General features: G+C 40.3%; 1 protein-coding gene across 1 annotated transcript in view; it reads left to right on the top strand.

Annotated features, from left to right (window-relative positions):
• The window catches only part of SCFD2 (sec1 family domain containing 2), a 423,131-nt gene that overhangs the window by 394,659 nt on the left and 9,030 nt on the right, over positions 1-19,442 (top strand). The window contains exon 8 of the mRNA XM_072620771.1: positions 13,847-13,966. Coding sequence (XP_072476872.1) covers positions 13,847-13,966 — 120 coding nt within the window. The remainder of the gene's footprint in view (positions 1-13,846; positions 13,967-19,442) is intronic.

The following is a 19,442-nucleotide window of genomic DNA, read 5'->3' as shown; positions in this document are numbered from 1 at the left end:
TCAAACATTAAGCCATACTGGATGTGAGGATGAAGAGAGAAAGCATGGATGTTCAAACATTAAGCCACACTGGATGTGAGGATGAAGAGAGAGAGCATGGATGTTCAAACATTAAGCCATACTGGATGTGAGGATGAAGAGAGAGAGCATGGATGTTCAAACATTAAGCCATACTGGATGTGAGGATGAAGAGAGAGAGCATGGATGTTCAAACATTAAGCCATACTGGATGGGAGGATGAAGAGAGAGTCTTTTGTTCAATCTTCTCCTCTGCCTCCATAAAAGAATTTTTTTTCTATGTTTAAGGCATTGTAAAATTGCTAAATTTAAATGAATCTAAACAAGATGACTGATAGATCAAAATGGACACATGATTTACACATAAAGGGTGATACTGTAAGCAAATTAAGAGAATGTAGAGTAGTTTATCTTTCAGATTTATGGATAAGGGAAGAATTTAGGTCCAAAGATGATATAGAGAGCATTACAAAGTATAAAACAGATCATTTTGACTATATAAAATGAAAACGGTTTTGTACAAACAAAATCAATGCAACCAAAATTATAAGGAAAGTAGAAAACTGGGTGTGGAGGGGGAATTTTTGCAACGGAGTATCTCTGATAAAAACCTCATTTCTCAAATATATAGAGAACTGAGTCAAATTCATAGAAATAGAAGTCATTTCCCCAATTGATATACGATCAAAGGATATAAACAGGCAATTTTAAGACAAAGAAATCAAAACTATCTATAATCATATTTTTAAAAGTCTCGAAATCACTATTGATCAGAGAAATGCAAATTAAAAAAACTCTGAGTTACCACCCCGCACCCATCGGAGTGGCTAATATGACAAAAACAAGAAAATGTTAGATGTTGGAGGGAATGTGGAAAACTGGGACACTGCTGCACTGTTGGTGGAGTTGTAAACTGATCCAACCATTCTGGAGAGCGATTTGGAACTATGCCCAAAGGGCTATTAAACTGTGCATACCTTTTGATATGGCAATACCACTCTTATATCCCCCCAAAAGGGGAAAAGACCTATTTGTACAAAAATGTTTATAGCAGCTCTTTTTGGAGTGGCTGAGAACTGGAAATCAAAGGGATGCCCATTATTTGGGGAATGGCTAAACCAGCTGTGGTATATGATTGCAATGGAATATTATTGTGCTATAAGAAATGATAAGCAGGATGATTTCAGAAAACCCGAAAAGACTTACATGAACTAATGCAAAATGAGTTGAACAGAACCAGGAGACCGTTGTGCAGAGTAACAGCAGTATTATTTGATGAAGTGACTTAGCTATTCTCAGCAATATAATGAACCAAGAAAATCCCAAAAGACTCATGTGTCATCATATATACTGAAGCATGCTATTTTTCACTTCCTTTCTTTCATGTTTTTTCTTTTATTTGAGTCTTCTTATAAAAAATAACTAGCATGGAAATATTTTACATAATTGCAAAAAAATTTTTGATCTAAGCTGATTTAGAAATGACTCCATATCAGTAATTTTTTTTTCTGTTAAGATGCTACTAATTTTTTTTTGGTGGGGGGGAGGGTGTTATTCATCACTCTCCATGTCCAAAGCCTTCCAGCTTTCTTTCTGAATGAAGTATTCATCATTTTTATTTTAAAAAAAGAAAGGATGAGCAGTAGAAATAAATGTTGACCTTCCTCCTGTACTTTGCTAGTATTCCAATTATAATAACACTTAGAAATTATAGGGTTTTTTTTTGTCTTCAAAGCAGGTTTGAAATTACAAATTAATTTGCATGGAAGATCTTGCCTTTTTGAGTTCCTGGAAAAATGGTGCCCTCCTAGAGCTGAAGGAGAGAAACCAGAAGATGATGATGATGATGCGGTGCAACCAGAGAGTGAACAAGCTAGGATGCCCCCTCTTTTGATGCTACCCATTACCATGAGCTTCACAGTGGTGTACACATCTCTGGTGTGCCTTGTTTTCTTTCTCTGGTTGTATTGTTGTTTTAAAGCAACCCAGATCAATGTTTCCAGAATAAATAATAGCCAGTAGCACTAAAAAATGTGCAAAACATATCTGCAATCCTCCATATAGCTCTGGAGGAGAGATACTGATTACCTCCATTTTACAGATGAGAAAACATAGGTTGCTAGAAGTCTCATGGAGTGGAAGGAGCACTGAATTTAGAGTCAGAGGACATAGGTTTGAATCCTGTCTCTGCCATGTGTTTTTTTATGTGACCTTGGGCAAATCATTTAATATCTCTCAAATTCTGTTTCTTCCTCAGAAAACAATGGAGAGATTACCCCAGATGTTCTCAAAGGGCCCTTCCACCTCTAGAATTACGATACAGTGAATTTGCCCATGGCTCGTTTGAGTGTCTGAGGTGGGAATGAAACCCAGGTCTCTCAGCTCAGGCACTCTTTCCTCCACCTTTCCTTGCCTCTTAAAAAGTGTTGAAGGGCTCAGAGTTGAGTGTGACTGAGTCCAGGTTAGCCTGGGTTTCTGAAGCTTAGCTAATCTTCCCTTTTCTCTGGGATCCCCAATCTAGCCATGCCTTCAATATGCTTCACTTAAGTCACCCCTGCTCCTCCCCTGAGTCTTCCCTCCTGTAGGGAGAGATTGTTTTCCTCCTTTATGCCCTAGACATCAGATCTGAGAATTGTAGAGGTACTCAGATGTCTTTTATCCCATGTCATGTGGCATCCCATTTTTCATAGCCACCTCCAGAAAGTAACACTTTAAAATCACACCTTTTTCGAGTTTCCTCCTGGGACTGTGAGCCTTCCTGTTTCCCAGTCCCAGAAGTACTGAAGTGGGTGTCATCTTGGAAATCATTCCAGGACCCATTGGGGCAGGATTTCATTTATTCCTTGTTTCTCCCCCACTGAACTGTCTTCTGGAAGAAGGGCATATGAGGAAATGCCCCCGCGGCTTGAAATTGATCTCAAAGAGGGCTTCCCAAGCAGTGGATTTAAGGAAAAGGAATTCTTGCCTTGCCAGCAGCTGTCAGGAGCTGTTCCCTAGCCTTCAGCTGCCAGGGGCCTCTTCTCAGCTGTCAGCTGAAGATTTAGAGGACCATCAGCACACCCCACAAAGCCATCTTTCAGCCCCCACCCAAAGCCTTGATCTATTTTTCCAAATGGGCCTTGTCTACTGGCTCTGCCATTCTTATTTCAGAGAGCCTAGGCAGCTAAATAAGCTCTGGTCTTTGTTTCCAGGGTGTAAAATAAGTCCCATAGAACTTAATGAGAATCAGGCAGTGGTCCTTTGGGGAGGTGTAATTGTGATTTGCTAAGAGGCCATGCTGAGAAATGAAGGTAGTTTTCATGAAGGGCAGATTACTTACATATCTCATGTATGACACTAAGCAGTAGAAAGAGGAAGTCATGAGTAGGCCTGACTTCACCATTACTTTTTACCTTTCCATTGTTTCTTAGTAATTTTCATTTAATTCCTCATGTTGTTGTTCATAGACTTTTGGAGCAGAATGGAATCTCAGGGACCCTAGGATCATAGATTCAGAGCAAGAAATGGGATTTTAAAGGTCATCTGGTCCAATCCTTCATCTTACAGATGAGGAAACTGAGGCCCCAAGTAGACTCTGCAAATTGCCTGAAACCACACTAGTGGTAAATGACACATATATACTTTTATGTAATCGCAAAATTTCAAGTTGGAAAGGATCTCAGAATCCAGGTAATCTAGGAGTTCTTATCTATTTTATGTCTTAGATCATTTTGGTAATCTAGTGAAGCCTCTAGACCCCTTCTCAGAATGTTTTTTAATGCATAAAATAAAATACATAGACAAAGGAAAAAATTGTATTGAAATACAATTATCAAATATATATGTGTGTATATACATACATGCACATGTGTGTGTATGTGTATATACACACATCACATGTGTGTATATGTATGTACTTGCATATAAAGTTCATAGATCCGTAAAGGAAGAACCTCTTATCTCATTGAACCTGTATCTCTAAGAAATCCCTTCTATTACAGACCAGACAAGTCATCATCCAGCCTCAGCTTGAACACTCCCAGTAAAGGGGAACCCTTGACATACTAGTGCAGCCCTTTCTGCTTTGAGGCAATTCTCATTGTTAGAATTATTTTCCTGACATTAAATCTAAATTTTTATATTTTCAACTTCTATCCATTTTTCCTGATTTTCTTGGCTAAGCATCCCTACCTTCTTATGAAATGCTACTCAAAGCTTTCTCTCACCCTAGCTGGCCTTCTCTGGATGATTTCCAACTTAGCATGTTCCTTAATGATGATCGGTAGCAAGTACTTCCCGTATCCAGGTTCTGTCTGTTCAGCTTTACCTTAGAGGCAGCTTGGTAGTAAAGTGCTGAACCAGGAGTTAGAAAGACGAGTTCAAAGCCTCAAACACTAGCTGTGTGACCCTGCACAAGTCACTTCACCTCTGTTTGCCTGTTTCTTCATCTGTAAAATGGGGATAATGATAACACCCATCTCCCAGGGCTGTTGTGAGGATTAAGTGAGGTCATAATTGTAAGGTGCTTAGCACAGTGCCTGCCACATAGTTGTTACTATATAAATGTTAGCTACTATTATTGTTACTAGCTGTGTAACCCTAAGCAAGTCACTTAACCTCTGCATGCCTGTTTCCTCAGCTGTAAAATGGGAATAATGATGGCACCTCCCTCCCAGGGTTGTTGTAAGGATAAAAATGAGACAATATTTGTAAAGCCTTAGCACAGTGCCTGGCACGCAGTAAACACTACATAAATGCTAGCTATTATTATCACTATCAGTATTTTATTCCTCCTTGACTCGGCATGGTTTTATAGGGACAGAGATTCTCTCTCAGAATCCTGGTGTGGCCTTCTCTTATGGGGCTTCTACCTGGGACGTGCTGGCAATGCTCTCCAGTAGAGCAGATGGTCTACCTTTTGGCTTTGTCTCTCATGTTACTTTCTTCCTATACTAGCAGAATGAAAACCTTGTTGACTTTGCTGCTGTGTTGGTGTTGCTGTCTTTGGGGCATCCTCCCTTTGCTATTTATAGCGGTTTCTGCTGCTGTTCTGTTCTGGGGCTGGGATCAACAACCCTGCTTCCTTTTCAGTGAAGTCATACATACAGCAAAAAACAAGAAGACAGAGTTTGGTTAAATGATCTTGGCTGGAATCTTTCTACAGTTAAGGAAGGTTAGTGGTTGTTGGAGACACAATGGACAGACTTTCTGGCATGTCACCAGGATAACCCTTTGTTCCCCTCAGAGCCCTCTCAGGGGACAGTACAAAAAAAGCAGAGAGTTCCCCAGACATGACACGACCCGAACAGGCAGCCTTGGTTTCACTGGACACAAGCTTAGCAGAAATAAATCCATTTTCTTCTAGTTACCAAATCTTCCCTTCTTTGCTGTTGCCCTCAAATCAAAAGCAAAGTTTCTATCTACTTTGCCACACTGGTTCCCTTTTTAAATGATTTCCAATATTTTAACCATCAGTGTTAATTATCTAAGATAGTTCAGATATGATCTTTCCTGAAAGGAAAGGGATGAACTGGATCATCTCTCGGGATTCCTCCCAGCTCTAGGATTTTCTCCAGTATTCAGAGACCTAGACTCCCCTCAGTTGGAAAGCTTTTCATTTATGGAAAGCATGTGAATTTTGTCATTGCCACAGTACTGTCAGGAAGCCTGGATGCTTCCTTCAGAGGTAAGTGACTTCTAAAGTGACTTTGAGGAACTGTGTGTCTTTGGGCAGTAGCATTTTCCTTCTTCCGGAACACATCCCTCTCTCAGGCAGCCCCTCTTGTCTGCTTCCTTCTTTGGGGAGACCTTGACAACTCCTACAGGGCTAGGCTCTAGAGATCTTTGTGATTCTTGTCATTTAGTGGATGGATTAAGAAGAGATGCCTAGAAATTGGAAGAGATTCTACAACGAACCAGACTCCCAAGACACACAGCCAGAAACCCCAAAATAACTTTGGCTTCTAATACTTCTTAAGATTTTAGAAGTATGTTTTCTCTTTCCAGATGGTAGAATCTCCTGAGTGTCTTGGCCTGTGCTTAGAATGCACAGATGCTTGGTGGGGCTTTGGAGACAGCTCTCAAGGCAGCTTCTGGGCTGCCGGGAAATGGAAGCCTTGGTTCCAGACACTTTGAAGTGAATCCAACACATTAATTTTTTTTTAAGTATGGTAAAATCTCCCCAGGCATTGAGGGTGCCTTTGCATTTATTTCTCAGTATTAAATGGTTCCTTCATTTTAGAGGGCAGGAGTGATATTGGAGCTTGTTTCTCTCCTTGCTGAAGCTGGAGGAATTTCTGCCCATAGCTGCCTCATTCTGCAGCTTGCCGGGATTCATTTCTTTAAATTATTTTGGCCTTCTCCAGCTGAGGAACATCGTGTTCTGGTTTTGCCACTTGAAAAGCAAACGGTCTCCTGGGCAATATCGGACTGAATTCAGTTTGTTGGATTGTTTTGTGTGTCCTTGTAAATTGGACAGGCCTGTGTGGCATGCCAAGGATGAAACCAAGAGATCTTTTCCTCCCCTCACTGAGTTCAGAAAGTTGACTTAACAAGCCTGGCCCATGTTCAAACTCTCTGAGACCAGAGAGGCTGCAGTAATGAAAAGACAGGCAGACAGACTGCCCGCTGTCTTCCTGCACGATATTATTTTTTTCACTATGTTTTTGAAAACTCAGCATGCTTCCTAGTTCACAGGAAACTGAGTTGTGGTGTTTTGCTCTCCCAGATGTACTCCATCAAGGCTCCTTGTACCCCATGATCTAGGGAACAGAGGAAGGCTGTGAGCCACAAGTTAGCATGTGTGTGCCTCCCTGAGATACTGAGAAAGTGTTTCAAGTCCACTGGAGTCTGATGTTCAACCAAAGGATAGACTGTGGTTAGCCACATAAAGGAAAGCCTTTGGGGTTGTACTATCAGTTGGGGGAAGATGTACTGGCAAGAACTTGCATTCTTCAAGCAGCCTCCCATTCTGGACCCAGAGGAGTGATCCACCCCAAACACTTGGGCCTGTGCACCACCTTGGGCTCTTCAGGAGAAAAGCTAGATAGCAATCAAATTAATAAATCAATAACATACCTCAGCCCTTTTTGCTATAGCTTTAATTTAATTTAGGGCTTGCATGTCTAATGGGCAGTACACTTTATGTGCATTTCTGGAATTTGTGGTTTGGATTTTGGTCTCCTGAAAAATAATATCTTTTATATAGACTCCATGTGTTTGGACCCAGGCTTGTTTTGACTGAAAGAAATGATTTGTCAAGATGTTTTCTCTGCAGAAGTTGCCATAAGGGTGTGTTTTATCTAAGGAAACAATTCAGGGCTGGTTTACCTCTTACTAGTTTCTCTTTTTTAAGTTTCTTGTTTTAAAGGTGCTGTTATATTTAATGCATCTACATTCATGGCTACAGAGGTAGTTTCTTTTCAAAGTCCAATAAGGGAACCAAGGAGTACCTTTTGGGGCCTTTGATGCCCAACTTTGTATTGAGTCAACACAATTCTCTAAACTTCTCCCCAGCAACTGGGGAGAGCAATCACCCTCTCAAACTCAAGGGGACACAGTGAAAGTGTAATGTTAATGAACTCAAGGGAGAACTTAATTTAAATTTAAAACTAAACAAATTGTGGCATATGAATGTAATGGAATATTATTGTGCATATTAAGAAATGATAAATATGAGGAAATTAGAGAAACTTGGGCAGATTTGTATAAACCTATGTGAAGTAAACCAAACTGGAATAATTTTCACAGAGACTGAAATAACAGAAAGGGAAATAATTGTGAAAGATATAAGTATATTAATTAATGCAACCGCCAATCTCAACTTAACAATAATAGCAATGGTAGTTAGCATTTATATTATACTTACAGGTTTGCTAAGAATTTTACAAATATTATCTCATTTGATTCTTACAACACTGGATGCTAGGTGCTGTTATTATCCCCATTTTACAGATGAGGAAACTGAGGCAGGCAGTGATTTTTTTTTTTTTTTTTTTTTTTTTTTAGGCAAGTGACTTGCCCAGGGTCACAAAAGGAGTAAGAGTCTGAGGTCAGATTTGAACTCCTGTCTTCCTAACTCCAGGCCCAGTGCTCTGTGCAATATGATTCCACCCAGCAGCCTCTAAGAGAAGAGAGACCATAGTACAATGTTAGGAGCAGTGACTTTTGGGATGTTGGTCATAAAGTTCAAATCTTACCTCAGTCATTATCCATGCGATCTTGGTCAGATCACTTAAGTTTGTGGCCCTTCGGCCCCTCACAGTAAAATGCAGGATGGGTGTGGACCAGATGGCCTCGAAGGTCCCTTCTAATTATGATCTTATGGCAAAACATGTCTCCTTCCTCTCATTGTAGAGATAGTAAGCTATGGGTATGTCATCAAGAATGGTCAACATATTAGTTTATTTATTGTTATAAAGGAGAACGCTGTGGTGGGGAAAAGTCATTGGGAAGTGACATGTTAAGGGAAAAAAAAAATCAATAAAATGTTTATTTGAACAAAAACACTCGGAGATCAATATAAAGGAGATTCACTGTTATTATTACTATTGTTACCTCCCTTACAGGTTTTGCAAATGAGATGAGAGAACAGATATGTAAAGCACTTTGGAAAATGCAAAGTAGTCTATGACCATAAGGAATTATTATTGATAATCTTGAGCACATTTACCCCTGCTGAACTGTCTACTCTACCCCATAGAATAATGCTGTGAACAAGCTACATAGAGCCTGTAGTCTGTAGTGAGATGATAATAGTTTGGTAGAGAAGAAAGATTGGTTTCCTTCTAATTTGGTGTAGGCATATTCTAGCAAATTTAACACAGCCACTATTTTCCAGCAAGAACTAGGTAGCTGGCAGATCTTTTCTAAAGGACGACAAAACTAGGGGCTTTGAGAGATGGATGTTAGCTTAGTTTCGTTTTTAATTTCCTTCATTTGGGAGAGATCTTCATGTAAATTGGTTGGGAAAAAGACTGTTAGTTCCTTCCTGGGTCACACTGGTAGATCAGTAACCAAAATTTTGTCCCAAAGAGAGCATTCTGCTTGGGGTTTATTGTCCTTTCTGTTCAAAGGCACTATAGCTAATGTCATCATTTCCTGTTGGATGAGCCATCATCAGTGAGACCCAATGTGGGGAGGTGATTGCAGGACCAGTGAGTGAAATGCTGGAAAACATGGGGAGAAAACTAGGGGGACCTGACCCTTACACATTCTAGAGAGAGGCAGGTCACAGAGGGAAAGAAGCAAAAGAAGGAAACAACAGAGGATTGTGGAGTGGAGGAATCGGCAACAGAGATGTTCTGGTACCCCATCGAGAGCTGTGAAGAAACTGGAAGCAGTGGGAGTCTTGCACCTGGTAACCCCACCAGACAGAGACCAATGTGGACATCAAAGGGATCCCACTGGGCAGTGTGTCCCCAGAGAAAGCCTCCAAGCCAGCCTGAAGGCTTGAAAGGTTGGAATCATAATGACCAAGGGAAGCAGACTCCTCTAACCTGAAGTGATGTCTTTATGTCACAAACAGTAAAAGACAAGAGGGTGGAAAATGGAACAAGGAGATATTGACTTACTCTATTAATCCATTTCATTCACAATTGATAGTAGTGATACTTAGCATTTATGAACCTTATTTGATCTGTTTGCCTCTTGACAAACAGTCCACCATTGAACTCATTGCTGATTAGTTGATTGTAAGGAATGTATTATTGTAATAAGAGAGAAGACTCTGTGGGTCAGTTTGTTGTGCTTCTGAACGACCCTCGACTTGAAGAGCTATGTGAGGAAATGCCTCATATCGGAAAATGAATCTGGAAAGACCCAAGAATAGCAAATGTAAACATGAAGTAATTGAACCTGTTTATTTATAGGGAAACAAGTATTCCTTCCTTTTTCTCCTGCCCCATCCCCACCCCTGTGCTGTTTTCTCTCTTGTTATTGTTCATTTCATTTCTGCCTTTTCATCTTGTACTATTGGATGCAGAATCTCTTATAGAAAGCATATGTCCTTGGGAACACACTGTACCACTATGAGACCCTGAGCCTATCTATCTATGGACCAACATGAATTGAAAAACAGCTCATTCTTGTGAGGCAAAAGGGGGGATGCCAGGAGCCCCTCCTTTAGTTCTAGGCAGAATCATGTGCAAACCACTCCTGACCAGGATTTTGTTATTCCTAGAGATCACCAAGCAAGTAGATTCCACACTCAACCTCTGCAACCTATTCCAGGGTTTCCCACACTTCTGATGTTAAGAAATTCTTACACTTTTTTTTTTATTAGTTTCTTCCTTATCTTTTTAAAAATTCAATTCAATTATCTTTTTTGTTACATTTTAAGTTCTAAAATCTCTGTCTTCCCACCCTGCACTAGAAAAAGCCACCATTTGATTGACACATTGTGTGTGTGTATGTATGTGTGTTATGTAAAACCACACTATGCATACTTCTGTTTATTAGTTCTTTCTCTGGAGATGGATGGTATCTTCTTTCATGGGTCCTTTGTAGTTGATATGAGTATTTTTAATACTCAGAATAACTTAGTCATTCATAGTTATTCTTTGAACAATATTGCTGTCAGTGTATACAATGTTCTCTTGTTTCTGCACATTTAACTCCTCATTATTTCCTGCAGCTCTTTCCATGTTTTTCTAAATTCAACCTGCCCATCATTTCTTACAATACAGTAATATTCCATCACAATCATATACCACAGCGTGTTTCCCCATTCAGCAGTTGATGGACATCCCCTCAAATCCCAATTCTTTTCCTCGGCTTGTCCCACAGAGCTCAAGTGTTACACAGATAACCTGGGATTTTTTTTTAATGTTTTATTGATACTTTTGAACTTTTTCTTTTTTTTTTAACATATCACTGTCACTTTCCAATGTACCCACTCTCATCAAATCTTCTCTTATGGCAAAGAGAGATGGCTAAACAAAGCAGACTAACCTATCAACCATGCTGGACAGTGTACAGAACTTTCTGCCCTTCTCTTCTGAGAGAAGGGAAACGTTTCATCACTGTTCCTCTGGACTTCAGACTGGTCATGATGTCTTCTATGTTTGTTTCTTTTGCATGGTGGTGGTCAGTGGGTATATCATTCCTTAGCTCTGCCATCTTCACTCTGTAAGTGTTCATCCACATCTTTTCTCTGCTTGGTCTCAATTCCATCATCGTGCATGCATAAGATAAACTCAGCACCAAGAAACTCATGATCATAGAGATGGCTTCAGTTTTGCTACACACCTCTTCAGTACCTCCATTTGCCTCTGTGATAGGAGAGCTAGAGGACAGAGCAAAAAACTCCTCACATAACCCCCTTCTAGAGATGGCGCAACGTGCCAGCCATTCCTTCATTTGCCACCAGCTTCTCTGCTTGGTTTCAGCTCCACTTCATCCACTTCATCTTCATCATGACTCTTTCTTTCAGCTTCCTTTTGTGTATTATCTTCCCCTCCTTAGATTGTGAACTTCTGGAGGCCAGAAACTTTCTTTTTCTTATTTATATTCCCAATATGTGATACAGTGCATAACATATAGTAGGTGTGTAGTAAATATTTGTTACATCACATTGTACATTTTTCACAGTTTTTCTGAATTCTCCATATTCATTGTTCATAACCCAGAATTCTTTCAGTCATTCCCCAGTTGATTGACACTCCCACTTTGGTTCCAGTTTGTTGCTACCACAGAGATGCTATTAGGAATATTTTCCTATCTAGGGGTCCTTTTCCTCATTCTTCAACCTCCTTGGAATATTATAAGAGTAGTGGGATCACCAAGCCACTGGTAATAAATAATTTATTCATTTTTCTCACATAATTACAAATTGTTCTCCAGAATGGTTGGACCAATTTACAACTCTACTAACAATGTAGTCATGAGTCTGTCTTCCTATAGTCCTTCCACTCTTTACTATTTTTGCCTTTTGTCATCTTTGTCAACTTGACAGTGTACAGTAAAATATTGGTGTTGTTTTAGTTTGCATTTCTTTCATTAGTAATTAATGTGAAACTTTTAATGAACATTTGTTGTAACTAAAATATTGGATGGTAGCCATATTTAATAGAAGAAAGGAGTTGTTTTTTTATATCTCCAAATAAGAGAAAGAGTGTAATAAGGAAAAATAAAGACAGAAAAAGGAAGCAACTTTATTTTAGCCAACTCTCCCAGACGTCTTCAGCCTTTGGGTCAGTATGGTATCACCTATATGGAGCTGAACATTGGAAGGTGTATCAGAACCTCTACTGCTGGGGAGGCCTTGAGCTATGTAACATGAATGGGGCCATCTTGTCAGAGTCATCACTTCTGCCAAACTCAGTTTCAACTGGTGTAGACTGATATATTTCTCATTTTGTATTTTGAAATGGCGTAAAGATGGTTAGTGCCATCCTAACTGTAACTTCATACACCCCATACATCCTGGCTAAGACAATATGTCTGCCATTTACCACACACAACTTGCTAATTCTCAGGTCAATAACTTTGCTTAAGATGTCCTCATTTTGCACTAACGTTCCTTTCTCTACCAAACCCAATGAAAAAATTTCCTTCAAAATACAGGTCAGATAGAGCAAATGAGACAGGAACAATTTACATGATGCCCATAATAATGTAAAGGAGTGTGATTCTGAAAGACTTTGCAGCTCTAATCATTGCAGTGACCAGCAATAACTTCAGAAGCCAGATAGAAGCATGCTTCCCATCTCTAGGCAGAGAGGTGCGAGATGCGGGTGTGTATTTTCAGATTGACAATTTGTCCATGCTTATTTGTCACAAGGGAGGACTTTTAGAATGGGAGCAGTAAAGAGGAATTAGTGATTAGTGATGGAAATTGGAAGGAATGAAGAAGAAAAAGAGGCATCAATAAAAAAAAATTATTTTAACAAACTAAAAAAATCTGCGAAAGGAATTTCAGAAAGGAATACGAAAGGTAATTTTGTTCCTTCTGTCTGATATGCACATTTTGAAAATCTTTTTAAACTGTACTTAAAAATTTGCATTCTCTTTAATTCCCTTGTATGTTGAGATGAATAAGTGTATTATAAAAAAAGCTTTTCCTTGTCTGCTGAATCCTCGAGTTTACATATTGAATTTGGGTTTCTTGATGTGCTACTTTTGTAGTTCTCATGGTTTTCCATAATATGAGTTCCTCTGAGGCAGATGCTATCACATTTGCTCCACAGAGAGCAAACCCTCAGGAACCACTTGTTTTCAAGTAGGATCACGGCATCATAGATTTTGAGCTGGCAGGAATCTTACAGGATTTCTAGTTGAACCCTTTTATTTTACAGGGAAAGATACTGAGGCCCAGAGAGATTTTGTATCTTGTAGATACCTATCTTGTAGTGGTAGAGCCAAGATCCAAACCCAGGTCTTCTGTTAGTTAGCACCGTGTACTTCTAAGCATTCATTTCTGTACCTTAACCCTATGTGCTTTAACCTATATTTTCACATATTTACTTCCTTAAAAAAAAAAAAAAGACACTCTGATAAAGTAACATCAGACAAATGAGATTTTGGCCTGTGATTTCTTTCTTACTTGCATGACTTTCATGACCACGTAAACTCCCTGAGCCTGTTTCCTCACCTGCAAAATGAGAGTTGACTCGAGGACTTCTAAGGTCCTTTCCAGTGCAAAATCTGTGATTCTGTGGCTGAAAATCTAGGGACAATGTGTCCTGATACAAGCTTTGGCACTGATGTATCTAAATAATTGATGAGTCACAGATTTTCACTTGGATTTTATATGGCTCGCCTGGAGCAACACTGACTTCATTCATAGAATAGAGGTGACATGTTGTCTGAATGCTGACCCCACACTGCTTTGATGACTGTGTTATTACAGGTGAGCCGTCCTCATCCCAGTGACCATTCGCTCCTGATCCTCTTTGTGGTTGGCGGGGTGACGATCTCAGAGGCCAAAATGGTGAAAGACCTTGTTTCTTCTCTGAAGCCAGGAACACAGGTACTGACCCCTAAATAATCAGAAATGAATCTTTCCACATGAGGGACGATGAAGGGTGAAGGAGACAGCACTTTTAAGAGTCTGACTGTACCTACAAGAGTGGGTCTGAGGTCTGAGGGTTGGCATCAAAAGAGATGATTTCTATAAAGGACTTTGGAAACTGTCAAGCACTCTGTAAATGTCAGCTATTACTAATATTATTATTATTGCCACCTTTTCCAAGAGCAGATGTCAGGTGCCATGGCTAGTTTGGTGCCCTTCCAGGAGTCCAGAGCTTTGTCATTACAGCACCAGAAAAGGTGGAAGTGAGATGGTGCAGTGGTAGAATGTCGGGGCTTGGAGTCAGGAAGACCTGAGTTCAAATTTGCCCTTCAGCTTTAATAGCTGTTTGACCCCAGGCAAGTAACTATACCTCTGCCTCAGTTTCCTCATATGTAAAATGAGCTGATAAGGAAATGGCAAACCACTCCAGTATCTTTGCCAAAAAAACCCCAAATGAGGTCACAAAGAGTTGGGCGTGACTGAGTCTTCTCCTTATAAATCACCAATTATTCATATTTAGCTGTAGCCAGATAAACTCAGGCAGTGCTGATCAGAGGAAAACTCTTAATATGACTACGAGCAAAAACGTTAATTTTCATATATAAAGCCTGTTATAAACTTTAAAGCACTGTAGAAAGGCTAGTTATTATCATTATTATTTTACAGTGATACCAAAACATGTATATCAAAATGAATGCAGCCCCTCCCCAAAGGCGTTTACTCCAATTCTGCCATTTCTGAAAACAGTCTTGAACCTTTTCTTTTGAAATCACCCCCAGAGCTTACTTACAAGCCAAACATGAAGAGGTGATGGTCACCTTTGACAAAAAAGAGTATTTCCTAACTTGATTACAACGACTTTTTGAATCCCAGGATTTGGCTAAGGATAATTCTGATCAGTTTCCAAAGTCAAATTCACCTACAAAAGATCGTTCTTGGCTTCCTTCAAGGTTTGGTTCAAGTACCAATGCCTACCTTGATCCCATCCTGATATCCCACATTACTAAAGTTCCCCTCCCCCAAAAAAATTACTTTATATTTGCATTGTACATATTTTCATTTATACTCCTCTGTGTATATAATGTCTTCTCCACCAACTGTGGCTTTAATGTGACCTGATAAATGGTCAGATGGCATGTGCCGAGAGACCTCCCATAATGGGGAACTCACTACGGCCTGAGGTAATCCATTCCTTTTTGGAAGCAGCTCTAATTATTAGAACTTTTATAATAAACCAAAACTGTCCTCTGCATTCACTATAGAAAAATTCTGCCTGACCAACCTTCAACTATTAGAAGACAGAGGTCCCATTCCACATCTGCCTTCACAGATGCTCTAGTTGGAAATCTCAGAAGTAGGCAATGTCTGCTTGGTCAGGAATCCCCTCCTCACCATCCCTAAAGGGTGGGCTTACAGAGCCTATTTAAGGACCTTCTGTGTTAGGGAAATTCACTACCTTCTGAACTATAACCTGTTCCATTTTTTGAGCAGCTTGAATTGTTTTCGAGGTTTTCCTAGTTTATAGCTGAGGCCACTTCTCAACCTTTTCTGCCTGTTTATTATCCCTAGTTCTGAGCTTAGGCCCAGGAGAATGTCATATTTCTCTTCCATAAGAAAGCCCTTTAAACACTAGAAAGCATCTTTCATGTCCACCCTAAGTCATCTTCTCCAGTCTAAATATATCCAGGTCTTTCAAGCTATATTCACGTGTGTTGAGCATTTGCCTGTGACCCTGGGCAGGTTATTTCACCTTCCTCTTCCCATCTACTTCTACTTCCCAGGATTGTTGGGAAGATCAAATGAGATAGCACATATTGCACTTTGCACTATATAAATGCCAGCTATGATTAGTATCCCCCTCTGGACAAGTGCCCTCCCGGCCTTGACCTTCCTAAATGATGGTGCTCAGAACTGAGTATGATACTGCTGCAGTGCTCCAGCCAGGGCAGAGGACAGTGGGATGGTTATTTCCATCATCTAGGACACTGTGTCTATTCACAGGACTAAAATTTGGTGGTTTGGGTTATAGTTTGTCCTTCATTCTCAAAGAGGACCATGACATCAGGAAGGTGATGCCATGACTTGCAAGTGAATTGACTTTAAGCGAAGGAGGACTGTGCAGGGTCACCAACCTCACTTTCTCCTCCAGAGCCATCAGGACAACTGGAGATGGCACCCATGGCTTGGGGCAGCCATTTCCCATGACTGGAATGTCTTCCCCTGTCACTTCACTCTGTTAAACCCCAGTCATCCTTCAGTGTTTAGCTCAATCTCTCATTCTCTGATCACTCTAACCCATGAAGCTTTCTTCTTTCTCTTAACTCCCAACCCTGAGAGATTTATGACCGGTCATACCTACATGTGGAAAAGTAGGAATACAGGACACATGTCTTCTCAACAACTTCCTGTAACATTTTTGTTCTTTCCTCCTCTTTTGGATCAGTAAGAGGCGTCTCAGCTTCCCTCAGTTCACTAAGATCCTCTGAATCTGTTGTGTAAATAAATGAGGTGCCTCTCCCCACCCTCCCCGGACAAAAACAAAAAGGCTTATGAGGAGCCTCCATTCTTCCATCTCAGACCCTAATTTCTAAATTCCAGTCTTTCCCATGCAAATGTTTAGTCAATCGGTAAGCATTTATTTAATGCCTATTCTATGCCCACCAATCAATAAACATTTAATAAGGTGCCTACTACGTAGCAGGCACTGTACTAAGCTCTGGGGATACAAAAGGGCAGGAACTGTCTTTTTGTTTATATTTGTAGACACAGCACTTAGCTTGGCACTTAGCCTGGCACATAATAAGCATTTAATAACTGTTTGTTATTTGACTTTAATGTTCTCTGAGTGACTCCCCAACTAGACTGTAGTGGTTGCTGGCTCATAGATTACATTTATATTACTGTCATATATCCCACAGTGGAAGGTACGTTATAGCCATTTGTTCTGATATTATTACGTGCTTATCATGTACAAAACTGCAAGTATAAATGACAGCTAACCTTTATATAGCACTTTAAGGCAAATGTTGCTTTATATATAATGTGTGTGTGTATATATATACATACATACATATATATGCATGTCATCATGTATGTATATATATATACATACATATATATGCATGTCATCTCATTTGATCCTCATAACAGTGGTCTGAGGTAGGTGCTATTATTAACTGCCCCCCCTCCCCATTTTACATAAATATATGATAACTAATAACTGTCACGGACTTCCAGTCCATCATGCCATCCACAGTGCTGCAGAGCTGCTTCACAGAAAACCATAACCCAGGGGAAGGCAGAAAGTGGGATGGACCAGCTAGTAAGAAGGGTGAGATAAAAACACAAAGAACATAAGTACATAAGGAAGTTACAGGACCACACCCCTGGGGGAACAGTCGTTACAGGCTAGGTGCTTGAGAGTCTGAAAAGGGAGAACTCCTTTCTGACAGGTGACCAGAAAAGGCATCCCAGAGGAAGTGGCATTTGAGCTGGGTCTTCAGGCTTGGGTAAAATTTCAATAGGCAGAAAGTGAATAATTGCTCCACTAATGAAAAAATTAGCCTGATTTTAGCAGAGCTTGTTGTTGAGGGGTGATAGGTAAAAAAGTGTTGGTGAGGTAGAAGGAAACCAGTTCATTTGGACAGTTAGTTGAATACCAAACTGAGAAATCAAAATCTGATCATTTTTCGAGGCAGTAGTCAATCATTGATTGTACCTATCTCTGCCCTGAAAATCACATGCCATGTTTGCAGCTGGTGGAGATTCTGACAAAGCAAACCAAGTGATACTGCATCATTAAACCAAATGTCTCAAACAGCTATTTTCCTCCTCGGCAGCACTCTTTGTTAAGCGTTCATTCAGGAGGTGATTAAACACCCTGCTTCTCTCCAATTAGCTTCTCGCTTCCCTCCCTATCGCATTGAACCAAATTCTTGACTGCTCTTGAGAATAATTGAACTGTGATGTCCTGACAGACAAGCTAATCCAGTCCCTAAATACGTTAAATCTAGTCAAAAAGAACAGCAAAGCATGTGTGAGTAAGGGAAAGAGGTTTTCAAAACTATGTGTGGCACTTGGGAGCAGCCTTTTAAAAGTTGGACGTGTGACAGCAAGGACAGAGTCAAGACTGACTTTGATCTGGTTTGACCTTGTGTCCAGTTGTCTACTGAGATGGGTTCCCAAGGGGTTTCGAGCTTAAACTATAGCTTTTAATGTCACTTGTCCTTTGTGTAAAAAACACTCCATCCAGGGGTTAAGGGTCTCCAGAGAGAGAGTCCAAGAGCAGACAGTCCAAGAGAAAAACACAGAGCAGGTCATTTATTATTTGTGAACCCTTCATCACCAATGGACCCCTGAAAGTTTTTGCTAGAGTGAGGTGGATTACCTAGTTTCTACAAGGAAGCCAGAAGGCTAAGCCACCTGTTAAGGATTATTCACTTTTCAAAGAGCTGGACATTCAGTTGCCCCAGCCTGGAGCTTGGCTGTTGCTTAGACCTGAGATGCATTTGGTCTTCAGCTGTTTGGAGCAGAAAGCAAACTGAGTTTGGCTTCTAGTATTCCATGCAGGCCAAATCCAGAAACCACACTAGGTTCAGTGGCTATTTGAGCAAGGTTTTCATATGGGAGACTGGGTGCATTTGTGCTCATCCAAATGAAAAAGAAGCATGTTCAAACCCCACGTGACAGTCAGAGCTGATTGAATAAGGACGAGGAGTACATTATCCTTGTCACTCATGCAAACAGATGAGGGTTTGTTAAGGTACATTCAAAACTTTAGTTACTTTTTGAAGTAGATAAGTGTGTGACATGGATTTTGAAATCCAGAAACGTTCAAAAATCCAATGGGCTTGACCCAGTAAACGGTGGGTTCTCTGTCACTGGTGGCCCTCGAGTGGAGGCTCTGTGGTCTTGGAAGGGATAGAAAGGAGATTTGTGCTTCTGGTAAGAAAGGGATTTGAGGTCCCTTCCAGTTAGAATGTTCAGTGATTTTATGAGTTTCCTGATAACTTTCTTCTCTTATTATCTGCCAAACTTTTTAGAGCTACAATCACATCATAAAGCTTATTTATTTTTGTTCTATCTCCTTTTTCTACTAATCCATTGATGGATGTGCTGATCTGTAGGGTGCCCCCCTCAAAAAAAAAAGACTGAAGGAAGAAAGTACAGTCCCAGTTAATAATGACCCCTCCCCCACTTCCCTGACTCATCTTTGAGACTTGCATGTAGATAAGAGAACAAATCTTTCCACTCCCTCCACGCCTCCTTGGCCCTACCCCCCATCGCTGGGGTCTTCAACATAAATCAAGCATATTTTCATGCATCTTTTGTCCTGGAGCTTGGCTGAATGTTTCCATCCTATAGCCTTCAACCTCTGTACTTACTCATTGCCTGGCGGATGGCCTCCCCTGCCAAGCATTCCTGGCAGAGCACA

This window comes from Notamacropus eugenii, chromosome 6, assembly GCF_028372415.1.
Source record: "Notamacropus eugenii isolate mMacEug1 chromosome 6, mMacEug1.pri_v2, whole genome shotgun sequence".
Lineage (NCBI taxonomy): Eukaryota > Metazoa > Chordata > Mammalia > Diprotodontia > Macropodidae > Notamacropus > Notamacropus eugenii.
This window is presented reverse-complemented; position numbering and strand designations above follow the sequence as displayed.